The sequence below is a fragment of the Amphiura filiformis genome, chromosome 7, assembly GCF_039555335.1.
Source record: "Amphiura filiformis chromosome 7, Afil_fr2py, whole genome shotgun sequence".
Classification (NCBI taxonomy): Eukaryota; Metazoa; Echinodermata; class Ophiuroidea; order Amphilepidida; family Amphiuridae; genus Amphiura; species Amphiura filiformis.
In genome coordinates, this window is record NC_092634.1 from 45,769,872 (window position 1) to 45,785,064 (window position 15,193).

Sequence of the window (15,193 nt, forward strand, 5' to 3'; positions counted from 1 at the left end):
TGGGAAGATGACATTTTCAAAGAAAGCTAGGCATGTCAGCATAAAAAGAACCCCTAAGCATAAAGGTCAATTAAAATAATTAAAAAAAGATATGCGATCACTGTTTTATTGGTCAAATAAAGAAAGTTATTTAGTTCTGTTTGATTCAAACAATAAATTGTTCAAAAATTACTTTTGCCAGTTTTTTCTGAGACACCCTGTTATAATATATTATTTTTGTTTTCAGGGCACAGATGGAGCACTTCCAAGATGTAAACCATTCAAATACACCTATGAGAAAGAAATAGTAATGTGAGTACTGCAGAAACTAAATCTAGAACTTTTTAAAAGTTTACAAACTGTTCCAGTTGAAAGTACATTCAATAAGACATTTACATTGTTTTGTCTCTTCAAATAGAAGGTTTTGTATTTGGTTAAAGTAAACAAAGTACCGTATTGCTCCAAGTATAGTCCCACCCGTTTTTTATGTGAAAATTTTTCACAATTGGGGGGTGGGATTATACTCGAATTTAAAAAAAAAAGAAATTTTGTTTTTTTTTTTTTTAAGTTTTTTTTTTTTTGGCTTTGGAATGTCCCTGGACCTAGATCTAGATGCTGGGAATAGGATCATTCATGGTTGACCTAAAAAAAAAAAAAAATTCAAGATATTTTGTGTTTTTAATATGAAAATTGATAATTTGTATTCATGTCATACTCTATTAATGATTTCAAAATGCATTGAATTTGAATGCATTTTGAAATCATCAATAGAGTATGACATGAAAACAAATTATCAATTTTCATATTAAAAACACAAAACATCTTGAAATTTTTTTTTTCCTAGCATCTAGGTCTAGGTCCAGGGACACTCCAAAACCGGAAAAAAAAATATACTCGAACGTGGGACTATACTCGGACGAATACGGTATATGATAGTAATTAGTGTCCCACAAAACCTGTTTAGCCTACTTTTGGAAAGAAGTGTTGCCCTTGGCACCCGCCTGGGTACTGCTCCTGGATCCCATCTGGTGGGGTTCGCACTTTGCTCTAGAAAATGCTTTGGGTCAGAAACCTTCATTTTTCCTCGGATTACCCATAACAGTATGTTCCTATTGGAGGGAACAATTATGATGAAAATAATTCAGTTTTCAAACTTCCAAATATCAATATTGTTTGAGTACTTTGTGCCCCTGTAAGACACCAAGGCATTTTGCCAGTGGAGGATGTTGAAGTCCTGATGAAGTCAGAGCCACATCTGACGAAAGCTTGACCAATTTCACAAAGTGACTGGCTGCACCAGTACTGTAGTTTTCATACATTGTGCCATCGGATAATATGATATCCGACGGCACACCCAAATATAAATCAATTGTAGTGGATGTTGTTATATATTCATTGACTGTGGGTTTTTTTTATACAGGTATGCTTACTTCAAGAAGTTGGATTATTTTTCTACAGAGTGTATCTACTCCCCTAATGCATACAGAGGCTATGCAAGAACATATCTCAAAGATCTAGAGAAAATCAGACCAAGTTCCATTATTGGTTAGTAACTGAGTAATATCGCTGAGTAGTGGTAGTGCTTAATGTTTTTATCACAATTTTAATGTAATACATGGAAAAAAAAAATAGGGCTGTTCCAGTTAAAATCCATACAACCTCTATGACCCTAATCTTCCATACAGGGAGTGTGAATTTCAAATGGGGCTAACTGAATGGGTAACTCCATTTTAAATTCACACTCCCTGTGTGGAAGATTAAGGACATGTCTTCCATAGGGGGTGTATGGATTTCAACTGTAATAGCCCGGCCATTCTGTGTATTGCATAGTGATTCAGACAGGCTGACGCAATCCTTAGGAGGTGGCAAATGGATAGCTCACTTAGGCCGGCAAATACCAAGACACCAATTATGATCCTGACCACTAACACAGCTGAAAATGTATGCCTCTGAACAACATGGTCTTTTTCTTCAATTTATTTTAATAATTTGGATATTCAAAATGCTTTGAGTTTGAATTGACTTTATGCTTCCAAGAAGGACTGCTTGGCTGAAAGAATATATTGAAGTGGTGTTACTTCATGATACTTAAATCTCTTACCTTAGCCAATTTGGTGGAAATATTATTGGAAGAATTATAATTTTCATCAGTCTTCAACTTCACTATTGAATGTATGTAAGATTGCTTTATTTTCCACCAGATATCATACACTCAGGAGAGAGCCTTAGCATCAAGAAAGATGTCAAAATGCCCACACAGGGAACATGTTCTCGTTGTGGCTACATCTCCAGTCATCCGATATGTAAAGCCTGTATGCTACTGGAAGGCCTCAATAAAGGATTACCCAAGTAAGAAACTAAGGCATAACATTAGCTTAAAGGAAAACTATCTAAGTCTTAGTAGGATTTGGGGTTAAGATTTAGGAACAGGGAATATGTTCTATAATATTTATAGCTATATCTCCAGTCATTCTATATGTAAAGCTTGCATGTTACTGGAAGGCCTCAATAAGGATTATCTAAGTAAGAAACTAAGGCATAATGTTAAAGGCAACCATCCAAGTGTTTAGAATTAGGGTTAAGATTTAGATATGGGAATAAGGTACATGTTCTTGTTGTATATAGCTACATTCGGGGGGCTACATCTCCAGTCATCCTATGGAAAGCCTGCATGCATGCTATTGGAAGACCCCAGTTAAGGATTTCTTAAGTAAGATACCTGGGCACAATATTAGCTTAAAGGCAACCATCCAATTCTTTAGAATTAGGGTTAAGATTTAGGGTTAGGAATAAGGTACATGTTCTTGTTGTATATAGCTACATGGGGGGGGGGGCCTTCATCTCCAGTCATCCTATGGAAAGCCTGCATGCATGCTATAGGAAGACCTCAGTCAAGGATTGCTTAAGTAAGATACCTGGGCATAATGTTAGCTTAAAGGCAACCATTTGAGTCTTTAGAATTAGGGTTAAGATTTAGAGTTAGGAATACAGTACGTGTATTTGTTGTAGGCATATCTCCAATCATCCTTAATGTAAAACCTGCATGCTGCTAGAAGATCCCAGTAATGGATTAGCCAAGTAACAGGCAAGATTTAAGCTTAAAAGCATCCAAGTCTTTAGGATTGGGTCATATTTTGAATCACATCTACTCTTTCATTTTAATCGCACTGCAAAAAACTGTAAGGGTTAGGAACAGGGAACATGTACACATTGTAGCTACATCTCCAGTCATCCTAAATGTAAAGCCTGCATGATACTGGAAGGATGGATTACCCCAAGTAAGAAATAATTAAGGACAGCAACTAGTTTTAATGTGTTCAAACTTCAAAGTGTATGCATTCCATATAACTTGAAAACTGACTTGATATTAGGTCAGACAGCTCTAATACTCTATTCTCTCTTTGTGGATCACATGAGATATATATTATGGCATATTGTTTCCATCAATTCAGTGAAGTCGAGTATTGATGCATTGATATTCACAAAAAACACAAACATGGACATGTCCCATCATAATTGGATGTCTTATTGGAATATTCCAACTGAAATCCATACACCCACTATGGAAGACAAGACATGACCTAAATCTTCCATCCAGGTAGTGTGAACTTCAAATGGGGTTACCTGATGACTCCATTTGAAATTTACACCCCTGTGGGTGATAAAGGTCATGTATTCCATAGGGGGTGTATGGATTTCAACTGCAATAGCCCATTTATTAAATCAATATTGATTTTGCATTGAAACTGCAGAGATACTACTTTTCCTGATTTATCAGGAATTCCCGATTTTTGCCATTTTTAGCCAAGAATTCAGATTTTTTTGGAAATGAATGAGTGGCTACGCTTCGCAACTTCCTGATTTTTTTCAACAAGCAAGTGGCATCTCTGAAACTGGTTATATTATATAAGACAACGGTTATCTTGTGTTGAGTACCAAGTTGAGTAGGTTTAGTGTTTAGTGGAATGTATAAATGAGTGCCAAGTATTGGAAATTAACAAGATGGGTCTGGGTTCCTATTTATCTTGTATCCACTTTGTAAAATTTAAGATTGAAATGGATCAGCAGCAAAAAGACTTATCTCCATTAGCTGATGTGTTTATAATTGTGATATGAGTTAGCGTTTTGGGGAATACACTGTGCATTGGGTTGAACATAAGCATATCCCCAGCAATCATACACAGCAGGTAATGGAGATATGTCTTTCTGCCGCTCATCAGAAATTCCGCTTTGTACACATATTGTATCTCTAGTTTCATTATATTGAAAAAAACTTCTTTCTTTGTCATTCTTTTTGCAGATTGGCCATTGGTAAACCACATAAAGCAAGGCAAAGAGTAAGTATATCATTCATAAAAGCTATTTCACAATAGCCATAATTCTATATGAATTTGGACTCAAACCATACGGTGGATAACAAAGATCTCATAGCCAGTTCCAATCAGGGTAATGCCTGGATGTTTGCGCACAACGCCCTGTGCATCATGGGAGAACAGTGTCTTAACACTAAATGCATTGCCACATGTGAGAATGGTTGCTGATCCATGCGCTTCTTCCCAGGTTTTTCTTTGCATGCTTTGCTCTGGTTTTCATCCTGGTTCTAAAATTCCTGTCCCGTCATATTTGGTTCATCATTATCATCATCAGCCATTGTCTGTCCACTACTGGAAGAAAGCCTCAGCATGTCTCCACCAGGCTATCTCTAGCCTTGCTGCACAAATTTACTGTTCCCCAGTATTGGTCTAACTCATCTCTCCATCTCTTCCATTGTCTGCCCCTGTTCCTGCTGCCCACCATAGGTCTCCATACACTTATTGCTGTTGTCTATCTGTTGTCTGTTCTACAACTGATGTGCGCTGCCCAATTCCATTTCCTGTGTTTCCAAGATGTAAATAGATTCATCAGGTTTGCAGAAAATCCCAGTTTACAAAGTTCATTTTTCAAAACCGATTCGTTGGGGAATGTGTTGGGACATAGTTCAACACTCGATGTCCATCATGACGTTCGAAACTGTCAGGTTTGTGAACAAATCTACTTCATTTTGAAAAATGAACTTTGTAAACTGTTGCCAAGATGTCTTGAGTCTTTGTTAGTTCTCTAACCCATTTGTTTGTCTTCCTGTCTTTGTAGGGATCCCTAACATATTTAGTTGGCATCCCTTTAATTTAGTTACCTCTGAGTACTATTGGGCTTTGCCTGGTTTCAGCCGATTGTTATGAATTAAAATTCACCTATGTTAAGTAAATATTTTAACAATGTGTACAATACAACATGAAATTATTATAAATGTTTAAGTTCTAGCCACATTAAACCATTTAGATGGTTTCAGATCTGAAATGATGTAATCAATATCTCTTTCATTATTACAGCTAGCAGCACTTGGCACAGTTAGTCCAGGCAATTCATCAGCAACAGCAAGTTCATCAGCAGCCACAGCTGATAGCCCTTCAGATTCATCATCAACAGCAAAGACTGGAACTTCTGATATACTGGAACAAAAAGTGGACTTTTGATACCAGTAATTTTTTAGGCTGTAAAATGAACAAATCATGGGAGTGTTTACATGTGGAGAACATCAGAGTTTTAAGTTCAAGTATGACAGTATCATTCAAAAACATTAGATCTGTGTCATGCAATATACTCTGGTAGGTAATCAACAGCTTCCAGCGTGACTACTATGCTTTAGGGATCAAATCAAAACTCGACCGGCGGTTGAGTTTTGATTTCGTCCCTTACTACAAGTTTTACACAGGCAGTGTCTTATCTAGCTACCAGTCTGTCCATCATTTAAGACTGGGAGATTGCTCCTGGGACAGGCAAAAGTAATGCTCTTGACAGAGATGCTACATTATAATTGTAAGTGTTGAGAAAGGCTATTGACCTTTTTAGTTGAACAGATTTGCAAACCATGGGCATAGCAATATATTTGAACTCTTTAAATTGGGACACACAATTTTATTCAAATAACTCGTTCATAGGATTTATATGTAGGAGTTACCATGAGTTTGAAGGTATGATGGTTAAAGGAGTTGCAAGTCCAGTTGAAATCCATACACCCACCTATGGAAGATATAACCTTAATGTCCCACACAGAGGGTATAGATCTCAAATGGAATCACCCATTCAGGTAACCCCATTTGAAATTCACACTCCCTGTGTGGAAGATTAAGGTCATATCTTCCATGGGGGTGTATGGATTTCAAATGGAATAGCCCATTTCTTTAACTGATTTCTTTCAATCCTGAACGTTATGTATACTATAAGGAAATAAAGCAGTGACACTAGCAAGATTGATATAAAAAGTCTCTAGATATTTTATTTTCATAAACTCTATTGTGCAAAATAAACATATACATATATTGGATCATATAGACATCCTAAGTTATATAATAACAATGGTTAAAAATTATTGCTGTTATTATATAATAATTATACATTGATAAAGTAAAATGTAGAAAAATAAATATAATCACATTATTATATACTGCGCACAAAAAGTATCAATACACTTAAAACAAAAGCAGTATCTTAATGACACTCGACTGAAATTACCAAATAAAGTAATCAATAGATGGCTAATTTTGTTCTGCCTATTTGGATATCTCATTTGGCACGATGCGACTTTATTTCCCCCAAATCATACCAAGAGAGCTTTTCAAAGGGACAAATTTGGGCTATTTCCTCCTTCAGGGTGATTCCTACTGGCTATTGTAACAGGCTCATTACAGTGTGACAGATCAACACTCACTCGCCGTGCTCATAATTAGCATGTTTGGAGAGACAAGTCGGGTAAATTTTGTCACTTTTGAAATACTCTCTTTCAAATTTGTATTAACTTGGGAAAATAAAGTTGCATCATGCCAAATGAGGTATCAAAATAAACAGAACAAAATTCCCCATCTATTGGCTACTTTATTTGGTTAATTAAGTTAAGTGTCTTTAAGATAATGCTTTTGATTTAAGTGTTCACATACTTTTTGTACACTGTATATGAAACAAAACTACTGAGCATAAAGTTACAGGTTGATGGGTGATGTGTGGAAATGCAAGGTGATACGAGGCAATACATGGTAACTGTCCCAGTGATGCGGGGTAGCCTCACTGTCAACTGCCTTTTGAGGTGGGCAATAGGCAATGCTCCCAATAGAAACAGTATGGGTGACTGTGGGTACGCTGGAAGTCACTTAAACTGTGATAAGTAGCAAGTGTGATCATAGACTTCAACATTCCAAGTTTTGAGATATTTTCTGAAAATATGAAGAGCTAACTCAAGAACCTCTGCACCAATACTAGGCAAGGTTTACTTTAACGTACAAATCACACGGAGAAATAAAGTCACACATTATTTACGCGTTCACACACTTTCTGTACCCCTTCAAATGCAAAGCGAACAGTCCAATGCGTAAAAAATCTTGAAAACATACACGTTCGTATATTTAATGATTTGACATAAAAAAAAACTTTACCCTTCTTATTATGAGAATGAACCATGGGATTATAACGTTAGCTAGTGGGGGCACGGGTTAGTAGTAATAAATAGTATTTACTAGCGAACATTTTGGGTCAACAATTCAGTGAAATTGAGACACACATTGATAAAATAAAAAATATACCCTCTGAGCAATGTTTTATACCTCTTCAGATGAAAAATACCCAATTGAAAGGGTGCAAAATATGGAATATACCCCTTCAGCAAAATGTTTTAAGAAAACCCTGATACTGAGCTTGTTTGAATTCAATATAGTACATTTTTCATGCCAAATATGGTCATGAATGTACACTTTTGAAATATTTTAATTTGTAAAGAAATTTTGGAAATTTTGGAAATTTTGTCCGCAGTTGACACCCATTTGGAGAGGGTTAAGCAGCTTGAAGGTCACAATAAGTGTTTCTCTACAGTCTCCCCACTAAATACACAGTGAGTGAATCATTGCCTACTTTTGCAGAGTAGTGAAATGACCCAGTTGCGGGTTACACTTCTCAAAAATAATGGGGAATAAAATCATGGTGATGGGAGGTGTCCAGTATAAACATGTTGAAGGACATATTTAAAATAAATCTATTGTTGAGCAGGAAAATCGCCTACGTGTCATTGGCCCCTGAACATGTTTAATTAAAGCAAAACCTATGTAACCTCTTGGCAGTTTTGTTTTAAACATGTTCAAGGGCCACAAGTACAAAGGAGGGTTTTCCTGCCCAATGATGTAATGTTGATATGTGTGAAGAATTTTTTTCATGCATAAAAATTTACATTTACATGCTTTATTTTAAATGCATGAATTAAAACATATAATGCTATATACATTGGCAAAAGAAAGGCATAAGTGATCTAAAAATTATTAAAAATCTTATAGGAAACACAATTTTGGAATTTATTGCAACATCTTCTATTAGAATACTTTCTGTTTTAAATTGTGAACTTTAAAGAAAATGTTAAAGTTAATGAAGAAGTTAACAAGTTTACCTATTATGATCCCTATGAATAATTATTATAAACTACAATAAATTATTATTATAGGAGGTTGCCACTGCAGGTATCAATATGCTGCATAAGTTTTTAGGCAATAAGAATGATGTGACCCAATCTGATCCACTCAGGCCAAAGTCAGAAATTTTGAAAATTGAATTACTACCATTACTAACTTGCTCAGTACCTACACTTACTAATGGTGAATCCCCAGGTCTCTTGAATACTTGGTTACAAAGTTATGAACCTTTTATGTGTCCAATTTCTTATGGTTTATATTGGGTTTTTTCCTCCTCACTTTTTGCTTATATCTCAGTTTCATTATTGCTGACTTAAGCCTAATTCGGTCAGATCTGGTCACATATATATATAGTATGATTATATTTGGAAGTTCTTTTTATGATCTCTGAAGTGCCCTTCATTGATCAGTTAGAAGGTCACGGTCTCACTATTTGTTTTGAGGTCATTGCAGGAAATCGGTTGGGTTTGTTTTAGGCCTAGGAAAAATACTGAGGTCCAACACAATCCCCGACAATTTGACGCAATGATAGTAAAAACAGATGGTGCAAAGTTATTATTGGCATTCATTACCTCCATTTTACAAATTTGTTTCATGAAAATAACACAATTCTTTGCTTAAAAAACTGCTGAAAATATATCTTCCGTTCACAGTTTTAATGCGCATTTAATACACAATTATTATACAGGCTTACTCATGGTGATTATGCCTGCCTGTTTGTGTTGAGCGAGATTGGAACAATTGGCACTTTGTGGTCAATTGTGAAATATTAATGACCTCCATTTGTGTTCACGTTTTTGCTAATAATAAAATATGATTGAATCACAAGCATCACATAATTATATTCATGAGGTCATGAATTATAGGTTACTTTTTAGTAATAACTGTGCATCAGTTATTTGGAGGGCATTGTGAAAAATCTAAACATTTTGCCTTTGCAACCGAGGAATATCCCAAGGTCCAAAGCAAAATGTTATAATGCCTGACATGTAACTGATGCAAAGTTATTAACTGAATTCAAAACCGTCAATTTTAACTTGTCACACACCCAAATCTCAAGATTTTATTTTCTGAAATTTGTTTAAATAAACAATTTTAATCACAACCTACATTTTGCTCTTCAAAAAATTGAACAGGCTAAAAGGGATTTACCAATTACAGCAGTGCGAAATCATACAATGTGCAAATATGGTAGTTGTGAGCATGTGAAGTGTTCCGGCGCAAAGAATGCGCACACACCGAAGTCATTGCATTGCCTAATTCCTCGCTACATCACACACGGTGTGCATATATCGTGCAAGAAATTTGATTATGAATAAGCATTGGTGCTGTCTCTGCACTAACATGTCAGTGAAAGGTCCAAAGATTGTATGGAAGGTAGATTACTTGAAAGCTGATAGGTTGTAGTATTGCATGCATCTGTGGTCCAAGGCCCAAATTGGCACCTTCCCGTAGGCAGGTGAGTTGGGTTAGAAGACTTAGTGACTCTAAAAAGATCCAGTCAATCGGAGCACAGCTCCATTGGAATAGGCTATCCAAGTTGACATCTATACACCCCCTATGGAAGACATGACCTTAATCTCCTACACAGGGAGTGGGAATTTCAAATGGGGTTACCTGAATGGGTCACTCCATTTGAAATCTACATCCCCTGTGTAGGAGATTAAGGTCATGTGTTCCAAAGGGGTTTCTAACCTGTTACAAATTCCGCACATGGTTCTGCTCTTATGTTATTGTTTTCTCTGCATGCTTCTAACTACAGTGTGATTTATTATTGACCAGTGAAGTCTACACTGTAAGGAAGAAAGGGATTATGGATTTCAGCTGGAATAGCCCAATACAGCTTCAGCATCCAATCAGAGCACACACTTGTCAGCCAATAAATTAGAGCATTCAATAAGAAGACAGCAGTTAGGCAAGTTGTAACATAGTTAAAGTTAGGCAGGCTGTAATGCACACCAACATCGCCTGGTTAATAATTACTTGGTACAGCAGAGACACTAAAATCAATACCCGGGATCGATACACATGAATGTGCTATGTACGATTTGATATTCAGACGATAAATCTTTGGATACCGGGGTAGAAAATGATGAATATCTCCCGTAATTTTTTTATTCTAAAGAAGTCATTTTTTCCCCTTTCACTTGAATATATGTGTTGAAAGGATATGATAGTTGTTAGCTTGCGTATTACGAAAGAACTGTGTGTATTGAGCTCAAAACTGACAAAAATTCTGATTTTATATGTGCCAAACTATAGCGCAGCGTAGGCCACTTGTGGAGGCAATCTAAAAGCAGATGACCTCATGGCGCATAGTGCCGCATACCATGATCACTCACACACAGAGAGGTCAGTCACCGGGCTATTGTCAATAGCCTTAGTCAGATGTCCCTCAGCCCATTATGCATCTCAAAACTATTAAACAGGTTGGAACAAAATGGCCATGCGTGGCTGTGGATTCAACCTACCATGGCGATTCCTGCCATGAAGATACCGGGGCGATGACACTGTGTAACGTGGTTTTTAATAAGCAGTATGAGTCTTTTCCCCGACTACAGTCAGATCCTTTATTTTAGAGTTGATGGGACATATAATTTTGTGTGTGGATGTTTACCACATGCTTCTAATACAGTAGCACCAGAGAGTTGCAGAGTCAGAGTATCTCCTTTAGCTGTGAGTTTGGTTTTGTGTTTAACTTTCCTTGGTACCCTGTGAAGAACAAAAAAAAAAGAATTTGTTTTAACCTCATGAGAACTACCTGCTGATTGGCCAAAAAGAAGTTTTCATTATCAATTGGACCAATCAGCAGCATTGTTAAAATAATTTCACCACACAAAAAAATTGGGGTGAATTATTTGCAAAGCTCCGTTCTGATTGGTGATTAAACTGAAGATATCATGTAGTTGACCAATCAGAGGCAATTTTAGATCGGCAGGTAGTGCTCAGGGGGTTAAAACAATAATTTGTGATTTACATAAAGAATAGATTCCTATTTAAATGTTAGTTTTCTCTGATAGCTACTGATCACATTGTCCCCTTTTAATTTTGAGCCAAACAAATGAGGTAAAACAAATTTTTCATTCCAGTGCCTACAATGTGTGTATCGCCAATCGTATTCAATGTATTATGTAGTGGAGTTTCAAGCAGCTGGGACGTATAAATAAGAGATAATATGAATAGCGATATGCACACACTTTATATGTCACTAATGATACATGTACACATGAGCTCACATTCACGACACATGTTAGCCATCATTCCATCGGTGAACTCAGAATAAAACCAGAGATCTGCGAATTTTATATAAAAACTTAAATTTTACTCTAATTAAAGCACTTCAGGCTTAGTCTTTCACGTGGTATCTTAGTACACCATTGGGCATTACAATCATGCAAAAAGTAGAAATTCAAGAAAAATTGAGGATGCTGCTGTGGAGCAAATCACACATGGCTTTAACGCCTTTAAGCACAATCTTGTGCAGTATGTTTTGCCCAGAAAATAAACAGATTTTGGATGTCCCATCAAAGCATCTAATTTGACCAATAAGGAAAAAATTGTGCCATTTGTGTTGATTCTTCAAACTTTGCATATTATGTAGAGGATAACTTACATAGCATTTCTCCGTCTGAGCATGTCCAGTCACTGTTCTCTCCTAGCACCATTGCTCCTTTTAACACCACTAGAAACTTGTCAGAATCTGAAATTTGCAGTATTTGATGTGTATTAACATTGGGTTATTCCATTTAAAATCCACACTACCCCTGTGAAAGATTTTGGAAATATCTTCCACAGGGGGAGTATGAATTTCAAATGGAATGAACACATTAGTAGCTTCATCCCTCAGTGGAAGATTCAGGTTGAATCTTTCTCAGAGGGTATATGAAATTCAAATGGAGCTGCCCAATGTGTTCATTCCATTTGAAATTCATACTCCACCTGTGAAAAACACTTCCAAAATCTTCCACAGGGTTAGTGTGGATTTAAAATGGAATAGCCCATTGTGTTGTATTGACAAAAGAGAAGAGAATAAAACTTCTTTGAAAAGTTATAGAATTTATGTACGAATGGTATAAATCAAATACCGTCATTCTACATTCTACAGGATTTTATGGGTAGACAAATTTGTATAGTTGTATCGCGCCCATCTGGTCCTCTTGAACCTAGAGGGTTGAGTACAGGTATCAGAACCTGGGATGGCTCCACTTCTCTTTTCGAATAGCTCTGACACTTTAACGTGCGCTGGTATGTGCACCTGTACACAGGACTAACGGCTTTATGTGACTTTCCGAACCACAGACATCACACATACACTGCCTATACCGGCACATGCTAAACAGTGTATGGGGGCGAGAAGAAATTTTACAAATTACATTCTGTGGTGTAACTGAACGCAATTGCAGGATTTCTGACCTTTTAGGAACTTTTGGGGGAGAGGAAGAGAATTCTCACCTAAGTCAAGCCCAAGGCTTGAACCCTCACCGATCGTATTCTCCTGGCCGGCAGCGCAACGCCTTAACCGCTCGGCCATCTCGTCCATACAGGCCAGTGTAACGGAACAATCCATCTTTCACCTCATGATTATATTTTAACATTTACATTGGTAGATGGTTAACATTTGTATAATATGAAACATCTACCCACCTTCAAATGTTTCCTCCGCTTGTTGTACAGTCATCTCCCCTTCTGGAGGAATCCTAAACGCATCTGTGATTTCTTCACCTTCTGTTAACGTAGGCAAGGCTACTCCATGTTTACTAGGGCTCTGTGGTTTCATGTAATCAGATTCCTGTCTGATTTCATTGCGCACAAGCTTGCTGCTCTTTCTTCTTGCTAATGCACTTTTACCTGTAAATGACAGTTTTAAAAAATTGATTAACTACGAAAAAAAAATCCACTAGTAAAACAAGATCCAGAAGGAAGCTGTATGGCATCTCAATTTGCACTCCAAAATGTACCTGTTGTTACAACTTTCAATCAAAATGAGGTATAAAATTGTGATACAGCTTTACATTCTCAATATTTTGCTCTGTCAATCGAGGGCTTATAACTTTAAGCCTACCCCATCTCCTGATGTGCGTTCTCTGTTGATATTTTCCTAAATAGCATGTGAAGTGTCCAGTCGCCGTCAGCGATTATGGTAGCCCCATTTCTTAATACGATCCACCAAATACCGTAAAACCCCGTATACAAGCATATAAAGTGATTCTGTTGAAAGCTGAATTATTCCAGGCGCCATTATGGAGTTTGAGCAAATAAATTACAGATCCAAGCATATAAAAACAAGTATTATTGTAAGACCAATCTATTGTATTGGTATATATATGCCTGGTTCGTTAAAGTTAAGCTTTCATCAAAAACCCTATGTATGCTTGTAGACGAGGTTTTACGGTACACACTGAATGTGTCATCACAATCTACTGCTGATCTATGTGCTGTTTGTGCAAATACTGAAAAAACTGAAAAAATTAGCCAAAATAAACTAAAACTTTTCATAACAACAGCATCGTTCAGGGAAAAATTATAACTTTGCCATATTTCTTGCTGTGTTGCTACTATTTTACACCCACTACCGCAACAAAATCACCCATGAAGCACATGAGCACAACGCTGGTACATGTTTTTTTGCCAGCAGAGGAGTATTGGGCGGATTCAGTTCAATGCAGTACTGTCACAAATGATGCACAATTCACACACACGGGCTTGGTTTTACATAAACAAGCAACACCATCTGTTTTGTTTTTCACTACGCTGGTTTGTTGTGTAAAAAAAATGTGTAAATGTTTACCCCAGTAGTGCTTTATGTTATTTTTTGTTATTTTTCTGATTTTTATTATTTGTTTTCTTTGAAAGAGTGAAAAAAAAATCTGATGCGCAAAATAAGCCATGAAAAACGAAATGTGTGCACGCTACGGGAAACAAACTGTTTTTTTTTTTGTTCAAGTATACTTGGGATTCAAAATTAACATACTCACCCATAATAACTTTGGCATCAGCTCTTTGAGTAATCTCACAATCCATGGCAAGACTGTACACAAGGCTAAGAGGGGCTTCGAATAACAGTGGAGTATCACCTAGTTTCTTCAACAGCACCTAAAATGATAAGGTTATGTGACAGTGAAAGGAATTATATATCTCACAATCCATGGCAAGACTGTACACAAGGCTAAGAGGGGCTTCAAATAACAGTGGAGTATCACCTAGTCTCTTCAACAGCACCTAAAATGATAAGGTTATGTGAGAGTTAAAGGAATTATAATCTCAATTATCCATGGCAAGACTGTACACAAGGCTAAGAGGGGCTTCAAATAACAGTGGAGTATCACCTAGTCTCTTCAACAGCACCTAAAATGATAAGGTTATGTGACAGTGAAAGGAATCAACCAAAAAAAAACGTTGACAACGTAAAGAAATCAGCAAGTTTAAAAAAACCCACCTCGGCTCACTTTTTGAAACTTGGTCCCATTTGTAAAAGATACTGATTTAAACTTTATCATATTTATATAAATTTAAAACATTTCCAGAAGTGTTATGTATCTTTAATGTGCAAATGCGATATTAATTTGTAAGCTTTCTGAAACGACCTGAAAGGTTATTATCTTGTTCTTGCATGGTAAACCAATATCCTATTGTGTTTTGTTTTATAATAATCATAATTAATGGTTGAATTAAACGAATAACAAGTAGGCTTGTAATCTTGTTGGAAACGCTGTATTCTGTTGAAATAA

At 36.5% G+C, this 15,193-nt stretch overlaps 2 protein-coding genes across 2 annotated transcripts in view; one reads left to right on the forward strand and one right to left on the reverse strand.

Moving 5' to 3' along the window:
• LOC140157239 (cytoplasmic tRNA 2-thiolation protein 1-like) overlaps nt 1-6,261 on the forward strand; it is a 173,634-nt gene extending 167,373 nt beyond the window's left edge. The window contains exons 9-13 of the mRNA XM_072180360.1: nt 227-291; nt 1,400-1,524; nt 2,181-2,328; nt 4,280-4,316; nt 5,349-6,261. Coding sequence (XP_072036461.1) covers nt 227-291; nt 1,400-1,524; nt 2,181-2,328; nt 4,280-4,316; nt 5,349-5,492 — 519 coding nt within the window. The 3' untranslated portion in view covers nt 5,493-6,261. The remainder of the gene's footprint in view (nt 1-226; nt 292-1,399; nt 1,525-2,180; nt 2,329-4,279; nt 4,317-5,348) is intronic.
• A 5,791-nt stretch (nt 6,262-12,052) lies between these two features.
• LOC140157240 (uncharacterized) overlaps nt 12,053-15,193 on the reverse strand; it is an 82,023-nt gene continuing 78,882 nt past the window's right edge. Inside the window, exons 9-11 of the mRNA XM_072180361.1 lie at nt 14,441-14,558; nt 13,110-13,313; nt 12,053-12,165 (exon numbers count right to left, since the gene is read on the reverse strand). Of these exons, the coding sequence (XP_072036462.1) occupies nt 12,059-12,165; nt 13,110-13,313; nt 14,441-14,558 (429 nt within the window). The 3' untranslated portion in view covers nt 12,053-12,058. The remainder of the gene's footprint in view (nt 12,166-13,109; nt 13,314-14,440; nt 14,559-15,193) is intronic.